Source organism: Antedon bifida, chromosome 8 (assembly GCF_963402885.1).
Source record: "Antedon bifida chromosome 8, ecAntBifi1.1, whole genome shotgun sequence".
Taxonomy (NCBI): Eukaryota; Metazoa; Echinodermata; class Crinoidea; order Comatulida; family Antedonidae; genus Antedon; species Antedon bifida.
Window position 1 is genome coordinate 3,406,701 of NC_136233.1, and position 17,558 is coordinate 3,424,258.

Here is a 17,558-nt window from a genome sequence, read left to right on the forward strand (position 1 = left end):
TTTTTTGTGAAAGGGCATGTAGTAGATGTGTAAACTGTCCATCCATTTTATACACCACTGTGGGCATGTTTTTGCAGAACTGTGTACTGTATAATAGAAGCAGTGGCGTAACATAGAGACCTGAGGCCCCTGGTTCAGGAACTCTAAGTGGCCTGTCAACACTGGAGGCCTCTGGCGCTTTTAGCCTTTTCGACATGTTTTAATTCCTCTTGGCACTGCTCAGGGCCCCCATAAGCTCAGGGGCCCCTGGGTTTAGCCAGTGAGCGCTCATAGCCGTTACGCCACTGTATAGAAAGCATATGGTATGACAGTAATAGATATAAAAGACTGGAATAAAACTCCATTGGGTATAAATAGATAATAAATAAGGTAGTCTCATCACTCTTAATTAATAAGCTTAATACTGTACATACCAGGGACTACACCCACACTAACAATATATTAAATTACATCTTTAATACATGATAATGTTTTAAATGTTGAGTAACGAGCATGTGGATATAAATACATTTGGATGACGCCATTTTTGGAAATTGCCTGGTCAATTACAGGTCAAGTGAAGAGAAACAGTTCAGGAGAAATATTTTTTCTGATTAATTTTTTGATCTATTAACTTTCTTCATCTTGGACAAAATTGATATTGAAAAATGATTATCATTGATTTATAAATGACAAGCGCAGAAAAAAATCATTAAAAAAACTTTAATATATTTTACATAATCACATATTAATTTACATACAGAAGGCTCTGAATTTTTAAATAATTTCACACATACTTTATTATGCAAATTATTAATCAATTTATCATGCATATTCAATTATCGACCACTATCCTTACACTTAATCTTGAAATATTTCCGATGAAGTCTTTCGTTAATATATATTTGTGAAGTGGTCGATATATTTCAATTTCATGATGTGTTGAAATTGCTACAAAATTCTTAAGTCATGAATATTCTAGAAACCCTTGGATTAAACATGTGTTATAAATTATTAAGATCTTTATAACGTCCGTCCGTTGTACAAAAACTGATATTAACTCTACGTCCATCATAGCTTTGACAGAAAGTTCCACTATATAAAAAAACTACTTTATAAATGTATGAAATTCAAACTTATTGAACAATTAAATAATAAATACACCAAATATTATACATACCATCAATACCTTTTCTTTACCATTGCTTTACCATTGATAGAAACTAATAAATGTTGTTGAATACAAACAAGGAAAAGCCAGGAAAACAAATTATACGCTGTAGTTGTGTATTTTTCATTTTTGAAAGCATTTAGGGCACAATGTTTTTGGGAACAGAGCATTATAGTATTCTGTTTTACACTCAACATAAAATGACTCTATATGATTAAGTGGCCTGGGTACGAAATGTGGCCAAAAATAGGCGGTGTGTTTATACTCTGATTGCATTGACAATGGATTTTAATACCAATATGCGAGTCTGAATTGAGTGTATATTAGAGAGTGCAATTACTGTATACTCGAGAATGGAAGTAAACACGGTTATGTACGGTACTTACACAAAACATTGACAAATGTTAACAACCATAAAACAGACACTTAAATAATACTATTGTTACACTATATTTGTGTTTCTATTCATACGTCTGTGTAGATACTAACACTAAACGCAATAACTCATTAATCTGTTAAAGTTTTACAATAAAATACATTTTATTGATTGGTAAAACGTACTTACACGTGATTCTGTAAATTACAAAGCTCTTCTGATTCATTATTAATATGAAATAGAGACTACTTGTGAACAGTGTTTACGAGTGTTGAATATCTGTTCAAAATACATCACTCATTTCAATATTGCGAACACTTTTATTGTTTATTTGTTATGTAGTGAATGAAATCTGTTGAGTGTGAAGGGCTCCTGCTTAACCTATCCTATTAACTGCTGTTAATGTCTTTCCTTTTTAACTGAAATTTATTACGTTTTCATTTTAATTTACCTTTTATGGTACATTTCCAGCAGCTGCCGTGATCTCAAACACGTCTTTCCGCATGCACGCTTGAAGAAATCGTTTAACTTGAGGCAGAATTGCTTCAGTGGATCTGTCAGCAATTTCATCTGCGATAAAAATATGTACAGTATATAATAGATGAAATATCAACAAAATATATAGACAGTATGAACTATCTGTCATTAAATAAAACCCCACTGAGCCTGTACTATTTTGGTCAATAATATAATAATTCAAAACACAAACAGTAACAGTTTGGGGAAAATCAAAACAATAAACGCAGTCATATAGACGTATAAAATCATTACAAAAAAAAAGAAAACAAAAACAAAGTTTACACATCTGGGTTGTGTACACTTGTGAATCCAACATTTTTTAAAAGATTACGTTTACCCCATTTTTATTTCATTTTAGATCTTGTTGTTGTGGACCGAACGACGAATAAGCGTTGCTTGTCTGCTGTATAATACGGAGAAGAAGAGTTGTTCTCCGGGCCTGTCCACGTCTGTGCACATTTCAGCCCAGCAGGCTGCAAGTCACATTCACATCGACTTTTGTCAGATATAACAATGTGAGACATTCAATGCCATGTTGTAACATCATCTCAATGATCAACGATTGTCGCATTACTTGTGTTCTTAGACAAGACACTTCCAGTTGTCTCTCTCCACCCAGGTGTACAAATGGGTACATGGCAGGGTCAATCACAGCTGTGCGGATTACGAGCTGCAGCATTATGGGAGATAAATATGTGTTTCATACGTATTTGATCCAATAACCGTGGTAATAATGTGAAGCGCTTAGAAGCATTGAGCTAAGCCGAGATTAACATTAATATTATCCCGATCTAACAAACATTACAGGGCCGTAGCCTACAGTACGGTTGGTAAGCTTTCAACCTGACCACTTTTTCACAGAGGCCTTTGACAACCCAGTGGATTGAACAGAGATCATTCCCTTTTCTTTCGAAAACCAGACCATTTTATTTCTCGTGGCTACATCACTGCATGTTATGTTTAATTTTAATTTACTTAAACTTATAAGCTTTCAAAATCTAGGTGACTTTAGTAAACATTTCTTATAAATAATGTTAATTGCAAATTAGCCTAGAAACAATATATATTTATAATATACAAATAGGCCCTACTAATAACTATAGATCTATTGTCTTTTCAGAACAAAGGCAGTCGGTATAATACATAACCTTGTTTTATATCCATAAGGAATTCACAATGATCAATTTGGAAAAATCAGTCTCATTAAAAACAGTGATCAATCAAATTAATGGTATCAAGTGGATAACAAATGAAGTATAAGGCTTAAGTGGGTTCATTAGAATGCTTAGTCACGCATGACTGCTCTTCAACAAGGAACATCGTTCATTATTTCAAACAAAAAATAATGAAAATTTCAGTTTAAATCCAAATTTGGACATTGTTAGACAACTATTGAGTACAGTTTTTGTACAGTACTTATTTAATGGAGTATTTTGAGCGTTGAGATTGTTCTTAATGAAAAAGCTTGCGTTGTCAATGTTTTCTATTCAAATGACTTTCTGTTGAGCACAATCTGTTTAAAATTCGAATACAAAAAGTACTTAATGAATCTTTATGTTGACAACGAAAGTTCCCATTTGAATACGACAATTGATATGAAAATATCATGGAGAAAATATTCCATGGAAAGATAAGGTATTGCAATATTATAGAGATCATTAATATGGTGATAAATTAGTAAATTATATGATAAATTTACATAATTAACAAAACAATTTATTAGGAAGTATTTAAAAAAAAATTTTAATTCAGAAAAGAAGTTATTATACTGTAGAACAGTAATAAATGCGTTATTTATTTTATTTCTCCATGCGCTAACTAAATGGAATAGTCCAAGTTACTTTTTGTAATAAACTATAGAGGGCGACATCACTAAAATTAAAGAATTTAGTTATGTACTGCTGCTAAAAAAGCTCAACAAAAAAATCACAATATTATATACAATTTCTAATATTTTCATTTAATTTTTACAAAATATAAACATAATAAAAATCATTAATTTTACACCACTTGTGAGACAATTGTTAAAGTAATAAATTTACAATAATATTATAAGTGTATTTGACATTCTGATACAAAATTGTGTAAGAATGAAATTTATAAAAGGCCATCCAGAGGTATAACAAAAGCAGTTATATAATATATATAAGGCACACATGTTTGGTATAAAAAAACAATTTGTACTGGTAAAATCATTAATATTCCTTTGTAGACAGAAAAATTTAGTAAAAAATGAAACAAAAATACTAACAATCTTTTCTCTGTATACTAAGTTACATTTTAGTAAATTAACAAAAAATTGTAGAATGTACTACAGTAGTACTAAATAATGAAACTAGTGTAATATCAGACTGATTATTTAAAAAATATTACTATTTTTACTGTTATTGTGTTAACTGGAAGACAATATTATCTTTGATATCAATATCTTATTGAAATTATGCATAGATTTCTTATTGAGACAAATTATTTTTGTTTTGTAAAAATGAAAAATTTAGTATACAATCATACATAAATCTTCTTGTAATCAACAAAATATTGAAAAAGAAAAAGTTTATATTTTTTTTATCCATAGACAGACTTTTTAAAATATACTATACATTATTTACAAAAGATTGTTTTTAATTTAGTATAAAGAGTTTGGAAGATTTTTCAATACATTGGTCATTTGATGAAAGATATAAAATTATACTGTTTACCATCTAAAGCTTTCTACACTACAAACTAGTTTGACAAAAAAATGGTATTTATATGACATCATCATTTTGTCACACAAGAAATGTGATGTGCCAATATATCCATGGACATGATGATGTCATATTTGGGCATATCACTACCATATTTGGGCACATCATACTTTTTTAGTCAAACTAGTTTGGTAGTGTGCATTAATATGGATCAAGATAGGAAGCCCAGTGTATTATCAAGGATTTGTCTTAACTGCAGACTTATCTTTCGGAGGTCCTCTCCACTGTTTTTGAAGTTTGCGGTTGATTTCGTCCAGAATAACAGAATAGATGAACGCTTTGTCTTCTGACAGTGTTGCATATACATCTTCTTCTTTCTTTTCTTTTTCCTTTTCTTCTGTTGAAATGAAATCAAGAAAACAAATTAACTATTTGTAGTGATTAGATTTTGGAAATACATAATATACATACATACATGATGATGATGTATCACTACCATATTTGGGCACATCACATTGTTTTTGTCAAACTAGTTTGAAATTGATAGTGTAGACAGAGGTTTAAATGCAGTTCCCAAATTCTTCACTAGAAGCTGGTGCGCCTACATAGACTTTTCTCCACAGATATTGAAAATTACAAGCAAGTAGATGTGCAAGCTTTCTGACTAAATGAATCAAGTGAATTTGTCCAAAAGTAGGACTGGTAACACAGCAATTTGACCAAAGAATTAGATTAGATTTCAAGCATACCTTGGACGGAAACATCTTTTGATTTGGCAGCAGCCGACACACTCTTTGGTCTTCCTGGTTTACGTTTCTTTGGGGAACCCTCTCCACCAAATGATGATGACCTTTCTCTTGCTCTATTTGTTGTCAATTGCTGAAAGAGATGTAAAATATAATTATGATATTAAATGGTTTCTTATCATGCTTTTAAAAATATTTGTTTTTTTTAATTACGTAAACTTATACCAACCTTTGCCATGCGGTTCTCAAACGCACTTGGTCCGTAATAATCAGTTCTTGCCTTTTTTGGTCGTTCAGCTCTTCTACGTGGAATAATTCCATTTTGGTCTATTAAAAAGAAAATAATTTTTATTTTAAAGTCTGACAAATGGAAGATTAGAACAAATGTACTGTATGTTTTCGGCATAGAATTCTACAATTTGCACAATGGAGGGTGTGACTCTTCAAATTATACTTTGAGCAAAAATCACAGTATTATATTAAGAATTACCTGTTATTATCGGTGGAGGACTTGGACTTTTTTTTTGACGACTGGAAAAGAAGACGTGACCACAAAAGCATGATTTGCATGCTACTGGTACCTATAAAAATGAAAAAACATATAAATATATGATGAACCCCTAATCAGAAAATGGTATCAACCAACAATATTGGATTGGTGTAGATTTACATGATAATTGACAGGGGAACAATACAATACAAGGAGGCTATATTATTTATTGTTTTTAAAATTATTATTTATTTTTATTAAAGTTTGGACACCTACCTGTTGAGTACATACTGGACATGGCTTTAATACCATAGTTGGGTATTTATTATTTGCCCTATTTGGTTTTGTGTCAGCCCACCTAGCCTACCACTAGCAGCAAAAAGGCTTGCAATACGGATGATCGCTCTCGATATCTCAAGCAACAAAAAACAGATGGAGCAACAAGTCTGGAGTTCCTTTTCACCATTTGTCGTTTCTTAGAAAGCCATTTGATACATTAATCTTCTCCAAAATTCACTAAAAATTATACATCATTAGTAATTAAAATCATAATATAAAATACAAATTTTAGGTAACAAAATAACCTATAAAATCCTACTTGTTAAAACTCAAAATCAAAAACCAATCTTTCACACCGTGAATTTACTTTGTTATGCTTCACTGATTCTGACCTATCAACCCGGGTGAATTCATTCTACTAAAAGGGTAATTTATTATCTCTTATCCCTTGATAGACCAATGGCCTAGAAGTGTTGTACTGTTTGTTATCTACAATGGCATAACATGCACAATACAAATTATTATGATAACATTTTAAAATCATTAGAATTATGAAATTTAACAGATTTTTGTTATTCCTTATATTTTTGTTTATTTTTGTTTCCTAGTAAATTCTATGAAATGAATTGATTGCTCCTCAAAACAACAACGCGTGAAGAAGGAAGGGGAAAGTGTTGGATTTGCCAATGTGCAGCAGCTGCCTCTAATCGTCTTAGCAGGGGTTTTTAATAAATGAGTAAGCCACAGGAAGCTATCCTACGACTTAAAAGACTACCGTTCTTTACTGTTCATAGCCCAGGCGGATTAAACTGCTGTAGAATATAGAATTCGGCTATTAATTAATAGCATAATACCTGCAGAAATCGCCTATATATCAATTGCTAGACATTTTAGTCACGTGTTATTTGTGAAAACAACAGAAAATCTGTGACGTAGGGAACGGGCCACGAGTTGAGAGATTAGCCTGGAAATCTCATCATGCATCACGCAACGAAAAACTGTTTTCGTGTGGGGAGGTTGGTCAGTGCCGGTCGAACAACGAACAGAGCAACGTGGGCTGCGGTTGAGCATTTGCTGTCTGTCAATATGGCTTGCAATAATCATGTTCCGAAGAGGAACAAAGTACTTACTGTTGAAAACATGAATCCGAACATACGGACGATGGAATATGCGGTGAGAGGACCAATTGTCCAGCGTGCTACAGAAATAGAAAATGAATTAAGCAAGGTGGGTTTTCTTCTTGTCATGTTTGGTGGGATGATGATGATGATGATGGGGCTGGGGAGGAGGAAGATGATAGTGTCAGAATGGTTCGACTCTGACAGTTATGATCGGACAGACTGGGGTGTTAACATGGTGTAGGCCTAGACTTGTAAAATTTAGGCTAGTTAATTTAAGAAGAGCCAGTTCTCCAATAACTCGACAAATAAAAATTGTCAAGTATTAACTATTTTATAATTATAGTTTAGCAATATTTTTTACGATTCTTTTCTCTCAAGGAAAATAAAATACTTAACTTTAACTTATTTTTATATTTTAATTTAAGGGTGCTAAGAAACCATACAAAGATGTTGTTAAGTGTAACATTGGCGATGCACATGCCATGGGTCAAAGGCCAATTACGTTCCTTCGACAGGTAGGTTTTCAATTTTCATTGGCTTCAAAGTTTGCGAAAAGTAACAACAAACACTAGTACTATTGTAGTATACTGTAAACTTGAGTAACCTAGGCCCTATATCAAAAGGGACATTTATAAGATCATTTGAAAATATTTTATATATGGAAAAATTTAGATATTTTATTAGGCAACAAGAGGTTTATACCTGAACTGAGATAGTTTGCCAACATATTTTACACTGTGACGAAATATTGTACTGAACAGTACTCTACTGGACATAAAAACATTCCTCGTAAAAGTTCAAATATTTAATGGCTATTGATTTTCTCAAGGCTATAAACAATGAACAAAAATAAATGCATTGTACTGTGAAAGAAGAAAAATCAATTCTCTTTTATTATATTGTATTGCAGACCTATAATCCAGAATCGTAAGTTGTGTTGTTCAGGAGTTTTATCTCCAAATTCGAACTGAGGTTTAAGACATTTTATGGCCATGTATGCCCATATGGCCTCTGAGACATAAGTAAACTCAACAAGTTAAGAGTTTTTTTAAATACTAGTTTCAAGTATACAATTATAAACATGTTAAAATACATTTTAATGTTTATTCAAATTTAACTAATAACTAATTCAGCAGATGTGGATTTTTCAAATACAGTACTGTACACGGCCAGGGCAACCTTCTGTTACAAGAAAACTTTACAATTAATGTTTGATGTAGCCTATTTCATGTTGAAGATTGTCCATGATGTATTACTATTAGTAAATATTATATAAATAAAATATTATTCACTAAACGAAATGGGCAAGAAATACTAAAAACTGAAAGGAAATTTAAATCAAATTTAGATTTATACACTATATAATACAGATACTCTCTTCTCTTCTATGTTCTACAGTAGGTTTAGTAATATATGACAAACTACAAGATCAGAAAGTTATTCGAACAGGCCATAAGTGAGAAATGTAGCGTTGTCCCTTGTTGTGAAGTGTTAATTTTCATCTCTTGAAAAAAGACCATAATATGTTTTGGACTTTAGCCAAACTGGGGTGTTAATTTACTTATTCAAATTCCTGTTTGATATAGATTTCTAGTCAACAGACTAAAGCTCTGTCCACACTATCAAACAGTTTGACAAAAAAGTGTGATGTGCTCAAATATGGTGGTAATATGGCCAAATAGGAAGTAATATGACATCTACATGTCCATGGGCACATCACATTTTTTTGTCACATAAAGTTTGATAGCGTAGACAAAGCTTAAGTATAGATTGTTTTACAATTTTGTTTTATAATATAAATCATATCATTTTTTAGAATTATAACGCAGCAAATACCCTCAACTATCAGAATTACACAGTATATTATGCATATTGTGGTTATACAGCAATATGTAAACATTGTAAAATGTAATTATGATGGAACCATGCCTGCAATATTGATGAAATTTCACTTGTTCATCTTCTCATACTTAGCTAACTTGTGTTATTCATAAATATTTATGCTTAATTTAAATATATTTTTACATTTGTATACAGGTGGTGTCATTATGCACATATCCAGAATTGTTAAAAGATAACCGATTTCCATCTGATGCCAAAGAGAGGGCACAACGGATCCTAAATTGTTGCCGTGGTCAGAGTGTCGGTAGGTACTTAATTTGACAAAGTTATACAATAGTTCCATGGAGGTAGGCTTATTATGATATACCAGAGGGGTCATTACTGTAGGATAAATTTAGAGATAGGCTACTGTACACTAGTCTTAAGCTCTGTCTTACAGTATCAAATTTTATGTGACAAAAAAATGTGATGTGCCCATATGCTGTATGGACATGATGATGTCATACAATTACCATATTTTGGCATATCACTACCACATTTAACCACATCACACTTTTTTTGTGTGATAGTGTAGACAGAGCTTTTGTGTGGTATATTACAATGATCTTGTTAAGATTTGACAGTGCAGCTTTCGTTCCTAAATGTGTTGCCTTCTCATGTGTCCCTATTTCAATACCACCAAGCTACTCCCTTCCTACTGTCCCTTTTAGGACCTTGATGATAACTCTGTTTACTCTGAATAGTAACATTGCACAAGCTGTATTGCTATAAACCGAAATATTGATACCGGGACCCAAGTGTAAACAGACAGATAGCGTTTACAGTCTGATAACCTTTTTGTATTGTTCTACTGACACTGATAATGTCAACACAATGTAACCTTTAACCTCAGAATATTATGTTCTAACTTTAAATTCGCTTCTTTTACTTCCTACAATACAAGAATAAGTGTCTACGAATATGGAATGGACTTAATGACAACCTTAAGTCACTAAAATATATTATTGTGTTTCGGGCCAATGCTAAAACATACTTAATTTCTTTATATAATGAATAATGTTTTGATGTCGTACTGCTGTTTCTTTTTATTATTATTGTTATTTTTTTTCATATATTATTTGATATTTGATTTATTGTCTCATTTACTTTATCTGTTTACTTTAGTATTATTTTATTTTACATAGTTTGAAAAGGGTCTTATACATGAAAAGAATATGATAGGATTCTAGTTGCTTTGTTGTCTATTTAGTATTACAGTATTTATACTTTTTCTGTATTCATGTCATATTGAAATAAAAATAACCGTTGACAGACTAATAATAAATTGCTGTTCTGCTAAAAAAAAAAAGGTGTTACTGTAGATATTACTGTATAATGTTTCCGGTTTTCCTTATGAATTAATTTATTATAATTTAGTATATACAGTAATTATCTCTATGAATGTGAAAGTATATGCTTTTATTACCCTGATAATACCCAGAGTATGAAATATTATCCTAGTCTCACAGAATTGTATTCAGAAATTTCCACTGACGGATTTCAAAATTACGTACTAAATTAATTCACATATTGGATTTATATGGTGTACAGGTTTATGGACAAAATTTAACCTTTGACCCCAAGTTAATATGAAACAGAAATCTGCTTTACATTTCAAGGCATCATCGGTTAGGTTATAGATAACCTATCCATCAAATGATATTGTCTATTTGTACAATTTGCTGGTTTGCGATGTAATGAGAAAATATTTTATTTTCCTAAACTTTTATAGGATCAAACGATAAATTGCAATGCATAGTTACTATTTAGTCATATTTTTTTATTTATAACCTTGAGATTTTTCAAGATGGTAGCCATTCTTTAAGAAATTATTAGTAATTCTCAATGTACAGTGTCTGTTTTAAAGTACTACACTGTAATAACTGCCTTGCGTCAGTTCCATTGTGCATTGTTTCCTTTTTAATGCTTGTTAACATTTGAATATTTCCCGTTTGTTAAGGCATTTTTGTTGCCTTTACTGAACTTTTCATTGTGTGCAAGTATTAAGCCTAATGTTTATTGTTTGTTATATGGTTAATGTGTTTTATGGTTAATGTGTTTTATAACTACTAATAATTTATTTGCACTACACCTGTGTATTAGTATGTGCTTACTGATGTCATTTACATTGCAGTGACATATACTCATATATGGTGTGATCATGAAATTATACAAACAACAAACTAAACAACAACAACATTTATGGGATATACCCATGAACAATAAAATAATAATACATAATTTGAAACGCACTGCAATGAATGAAAATCAAAATGAATTATTTCACAGTTTGTTTGTTGCTAAGCCATGTGACGCAACAGTTCACCAAAAAGATCACCTAGGTTACATAAAACAAAAAAAATGAGTTTTTAAGTTGTCTATTATTATACCACTTTTATTTGGGAAACATGAATTACTTAAGATGTCTACCAAAGAGGTACCAATTGTTTACAGTAGAGTTAATATCTAAAAATAGTACTAAACTGTACTAAAGGTTTACGATTTAAACTGTAGGCCAAATGAATGAACTATGGTGCTGTTCGATGGCTATGCTAATTGAACTGTAGCACGTAAATGACAAATTAATAAAATCCAATATGCCTGGATTAATCTTTCATACTGTACAACGCACCAAATAATTTGATCACTGTGTCTTGTTTTATAGGTTCTTACAGTGAGAGTGCAGGTCTAGAAGTTGTGAGACAAGATGTTGCTGCATATATAGAGAAAAGAGATGGAGGAATACCTAGTGACCCCCACAATATCATACTGTCAGCTGGTGCGAGTGAAGGAATTAGGGTATGGGTATAGTTGTCACCTTAGACATAATTTAGTGCTAGCCCGATCACTCTGGGCAAGCTAAGCTATCATAGTTTGTTCCCAGTGGACTAGCTAGTGAAATATTGACATCAATGTTGAAGTAATCACAGAGCATTAAGCTCTGTCTACACTATCAAACTAGTTTGACAAAAAAAAGTGTGATGTGCCCAAATATGGTAGTGATATGCTTAAATATGGTAGTGATATGACATCATCATGTCCATATATGGGAACATCATCTTTACATCAATGTGAATATAATAATGAACAAACATTTTCTTTATCACAGTCTGTATTGAAACTGTTAGTGTCTGGTGAAGGCAAGACTAGGACAGGTGTTATGATACCAATCCCACAATACCCTTTGTATTCAGCATCTGTAGCAGAATTAGATGCTATACAGGTAATGTTTGAAAATGACTGTATAATAGTGTAGACGGTTCCCCATTTAAAATGATCAAATTGCTTATTTATTGATTCATTTATTCATCAGTGGAGAATTACTTCCCTTTATTGTCATTTGCATATAAAATATACATAGAAATTATGTTTGATCCAAATGGACAGCAGATAAGATAAAAAAAGTTCATGCAGTACCACACAATAATGATCACATATAATATAACATGTAAAATGTTGTAGAATGTCATGCATCATTAATCATGTACCTTATCACCTGATCACTCAACCGTATGATTTATCTAGCGCAGGTTCCCTTTCAATATACAGGTATCCAATAATGATAACTTAATTTACATAGCAATTATATTTAAATAATAAGTTAAGAGAATTGCAATATTGATCAGTCAATGCCAGCTATTAGTATTATGTTACCTGCATAATAATAATAATTTATTTGGAAGCTACACTTTTGAAACAGTGGCACACCTCTTGAATGAAGGTGCGTCCAGAGTAAGAAAACTAAAAGTTAAAGAAAAAAAAAATGATTTAACAATAGGCCTATTTACAGGACAAGGAAACTTAAGCTAAATTATGTACAAGATATAAACAAGAAATATTTTTTAGAAAAAAACAGTTTTAAAGATATATTGTCCCCCTGAAAAATATTTTTTATTTCAAATTTGTTTTTGAATGTGTCATTTTATTGTCACATAATAGTTATTTACGTTAACCAAACAATTATTTACCTGAAAAATTGAAAGCATAAAAAAAACACTAACATTATTAACATTATCATTTGTTATTTATTAGCGAATTTATTCTACTGTAGATAATTCTTCCCTGGAAAATAATGGATTACTCCAAAATGTATTTGCATAATAGGTGTTCTGATTCATTATAACATAAGGTATGCTCTTGTGATTCTATGTTGATTAATGTAACAGCTTATTGCTTGTTTAATTAATAGGTGAATTATTATCTAAATGAAGAGAACTGTTGGAGTTTGGAAATCCCTGAACTAAAGAGGTCAATAGATGAGGCAAGGAAACACTGTAATCCAAAATGTATCGTGGTTATCAATCCAGGAAATCCCACTGGTAAGCTAGTTACTAACTTTTTGTAAGTGTTGATAGACTGCCTTAAATACTTTCACATTTATTGCAAATAGAATAATTGAATAATAATATGTGGTTAAAATGCTTAACACCATTGCAATATGAAAAAATTAACTCAACAATTTGTTGAAATATTGTAAGTATTAAAGTTGTAAGTATATATTGTTGTATTGCAGCCCCGTAGCCAGGGGGCGTTTTTATGGTTCGGGCGAACCCCCCTTTACAGCGAACCCCCTTAACCGACTGCGAACCCCCATCCCTGACATGTCCAATACATCACCCTCATCTCTGAAAATCCTCCAAATACGTGCCTGACAGTACAAAAGGTTATTCGTAAATTAAAAAACTCCTTCGTCAATAACTCATACCTTTGCGGTGCCCATTTACACTAGGACGATAACGATCGACGATAAAAAGACAAATATGCATTGTTCATACATAAAATAAAAGAAATATAAAATTTTTCATTTTAGGATAGGATAGGAAAACCATCTATGCTTCCTTTGATGAAAATGATATTTCCACACGTCCAATCAAATGACGTCATGATTAGTAAGAGCAATAATATTGTGACAATATAAACGATTTTATTGTTTTTATTGATCATGACTTATATATTTATCGTCAATCATTATTGTCCTAGTGTAAATAGGCCTAATTAAGCATCATGGGTAAAGCTTATGTAAATTTGTCCAACAAACTTGACACATTTGTTTCTCCTCAGGTCAAGTGCTGAGTAAAGAAAATATTGAAAACGTTATCAAGTTTGCAGCACAAGAAAAGTTATTCATAATAGCTGATGAGGTAAGATACAGGAGGAGTACCACAACCAATCATCTTATTTAAATCAAGGCCAGTTGTACCCTTGTTTTCTTCGGTTCTCTTTTAAATTGTATATGTTTTTGCACATTTTGGCTCCGATGCTTCACCTGCACCCAATCCCAAAATAGCTTTGTTTTGAGTTGTAAAGGGATCAATGCACCAAGTACAAATTACCGAAACTGTAGTGGAGCTGTATCTTGGTGGTTAACATGCTTGCCTTTCAATCCCAAGGTCCACGGTTCAATCCCGACTTAGTTCCAGAGTTGTAACTCATGACTCTTTTAACTCCTCTCCCTAAGCCTCAAACGAGTTTATAAGCACGATAAATTATGAAAATAGTTTATCCATCCTGTTACTGGCGAGTTTGTGCTCGCTGTTGGATGCGATGAAATAAAAAGAACTTTTGTTTTGTTTTTGCAGGTTTATCAAGATAATGTTTACGCCAAGGGATGCGAGTATCATTCATTTAAGAAGGTTTTAACAGAACTAGGCCCAGACTATGCTCACATGGAACTTGCTTCATTCCATTCAACCTCAAAGGGATATGTTGGAGAGTATGTTGTTTACTTGATTTGCTTTCGTCACACTTAAACACTAGTCCAAATGCGACAGGTCATGAAATGTAGGCATATGATCTATAATGAACTATGTACCACTTTGTTAAAATATTTTTATTTGATTGATAGGTGCGGCTTGCGAGGGGGTTATTGTGAGGCGATCAACCTCGACCCTGATGTCAACCTGCAATTGTCCAAGTTAATATCAGCCAAACTGTGTCCAACTGTCACAGGACAGGTAAGCCCATTTAATTCTACTGTCACTAACATTATTAAACTATGCATGTCAAAGTACTGCAAGTACCTGATACAGCCAACTATCCCAATACCTTTGGGCTGGCCTAATATGTCTGGTTTTTTTGGGAAGTCTGGTATTCGGTAAAAAGGAATTTGGGACCTTTTGGACTTTAAGAAAAGTCTGTTTTGGGGAGAGTTTTTTGGTTTTCAGAGAGTTCAGTATTGGGAGAGTTGACTGTGTTACATATGTAGCAGAGATTATTTGATTTAAACCTAGAAAAACACTTGTTAAAAAAGGCTATACTAAAAATATTGTTTTGTTTTGCTTAGGCAGCGATGGATGTTGTAGTTAACCCCCCAGTTGAAGGAGAACCATCTTATGAATTATTCATAAAGGTATGTAAAGGTCAAAGAATTATCCCATTTACTAATTTTCATTTTCAAACAAGTGTAAATAAAATATTTTGCATGTAATAATTGATATATTTCATAATTTTCTAAACCAAAATATAGGAGAAGAAAGAGGTTTTGTCAAATTTGGCCCAGAAAGCTAAGCTGGTTGCAGATAGCTTCAATGCCCTAGATGGAGTTAGTTGTAACACTGTGCAAGGGGCAATGTATGCTTTCCCCAGGGTCATGCTGCCGCAGAAAGCAATTGATCAAGCTAAGGTTAGTTATTATTTATGGCTTGTAATAAACTCTTGAAACCTGACATAATCCTTTTTATCTGATGATTTACCGATCTTCGATTCTTATTTCTTGGTCCTTTATACCTGATGGTTTTACAATCTTTCATTTAATTCTTATTTCTTTTTAGAAATTGGGCAAGCAACCAGATGCATTCTATGCTGAGAGCCTATTGGAAGATGCTGGTATATGTGTAGTGCCTGGCAGTGGATTCGGGCAAGTGGAGGGAACATTCCATTTTAGGTAATTTATTGTTATTTGAATTTGTTATCTATTTATACTGGACAAAAAAAATGTGATGTGCCCATATATGGACATGATGATGTCATATCACTACCTTATTTGGGCATATCATTACCATATTTGGGCACATCACACTTGTTTTTTCAAAACTAGTTTGATAGTGTAGACAGAGCTTAACAATGTAAACTCTCTTCTTTTCCAGAACGACGATACTTCCTCCTGTTGCGAAAATAACTGAAGTAATGGAAAGATATACAGCATTTCACACTAACTTTCTGAATCAGTATAAAGACTAAATACATTAAAATGCGTGTGCTTACAGACAGACTTACACCAACACGACAACCTATTGACTTTCAGTACACTCAGCGTCTACTCAAAATATGGCTAGCTGATGAAAGAGACTCAAATATTATGACGTTTCAGTTGTATTATTGTATTAATTTTCAATGTATTGGAATTAGCCATTCTGTATTTTCCGTATTTTTCCTGGCATTTTGTTTTGCTATATAATTGACCCCTCACCTGACCTTTACCCTTTGACCTAGTGGTATTGAAATGAATTTGTACTAGGACACACATGACCAAATTAGACTTAATAAACTTAATGTACATTATTAAAATATATTAACAATAATTTATTATAAAAGCAGTTTATAAATCTTAACCAATGTTGAAATATTAGATTACTATTACAACAATATAGTTGTGTGTGAGTGTTAATTGAATTCAGCATTTAATGTTCTAGAGTACTGTCAAAATAATACGTTGTACGTCTTAACAAGACCGTAATAGATTTCAAAGTTTAAAAGTTGAAATTTAGCATCAGAGCACACCAAAGAAATATAATGTAAGGTCTTTGTTTTAATTTTATGTCACATTTGCTGTGTTTTCATATTGCTTATTTTTTATATACTGTTACATTATTTGCTTATTTGATATTAACGGCCCTTATACATTTGTCTGTGATAGATACGAAAATATATATTTAAACGTAAATAATAATTTTCTTACAATTGGCATATTCGATTGGGAAACCTTTGTGTTCAACTGGAAATCTGTTGGTAAACAATAATTTGTTTATCAAATACTATCGCAACAGAAAAACAATAGTCTCCAATCGAATGCACCAATTGCTGAAAATAATTCTGTATTAGAAATTCCTTGTTCCGAGATTTCTATAAAGAAAAAGATATTTTGGAACAATCTCTATGAAAAAATTACTTATTTTAAATTTTGAATGGTATATTATATAAGAATAATTAATTGAAAAATAATATTCTATTGTTTTTTCTGACAAACAAGACAAACCAATACATACACAATTGGTTTTATTGTAAAAATCACAGTAATTTGTTTTCTTTTCAATAAATTGTATGAATAAAGAAGTTTAATCTTCTAGCAATATAAATTTTGATTTGTATCA

General features: G+C 31.9%; 2 protein-coding genes across 3 annotated transcripts; one reads left to right on the plus strand and one right to left on the minus strand.

Annotated features, from left to right (window-relative positions):
* Nucleotides 1-1,788: 1,788 nt before the first annotated feature.
* LOC144850867 (UPF0547 protein C16orf87 homolog) lies at nucleotides 1,789-6,621 on the minus strand. 2 transcript variants are annotated; one of them, XM_078708359.1, is made up of 7 exons: nucleotides 6,567-6,621; nucleotides 6,245-6,484; nucleotides 5,969-6,059; nucleotides 5,708-5,805; nucleotides 5,482-5,611; nucleotides 4,987-5,129; nucleotides 1,789-2,096 (listed from the first exon to the last, which is right to left on the minus strand). In XM_078708359.1, the coding sequence occupies exons 2-7, from the start codon at nucleotides 6,278-6,280 to the stop codon at nucleotides 1,974-1,976; spliced, it is 621 nt and encodes a 206-aa protein (XP_078564485.1). In that variant the 5' UTR covers nucleotides 6,281-6,484; nucleotides 6,567-6,621; the 3' UTR covers nucleotides 1,789-1,973. The 2 variants fall into 2 exon arrangements, with proteins under 2 accessions (XP_078564485.1, XP_078564484.1); XM_078708358.1 differs by having other exon boundaries at nucleotides 6,245-6,602.
* A 276-nt stretch (nucleotides 6,622-6,897) lies between these two features.
* Nucleotides 6,898-17,537, plus strand: LOC144851174 (alanine aminotransferase 2-like). Its single transcript, XM_078708743.1, has 13 exons — nucleotides 6,898-7,474; nucleotides 7,794-7,883; nucleotides 9,406-9,514; nucleotides 11,915-12,048; nucleotides 12,359-12,472; nucleotides 13,439-13,568; nucleotides 14,311-14,390; nucleotides 14,829-14,962; nucleotides 15,095-15,203; nucleotides 15,533-15,598; nucleotides 15,716-15,871; nucleotides 16,020-16,132; nucleotides 16,335-17,537. Exons 1-13 carry the CDS (start codon nucleotides 7,226-7,228, stop codon nucleotides 16,426-16,428), a joined length of 1,578 nt encoding a protein of 525 aa, XP_078564869.1. The 5' UTR covers nucleotides 6,898-7,225; the 3' UTR covers nucleotides 16,429-17,537.
* Nucleotides 17,538-17,558: the final 21 nt, after the last annotated feature.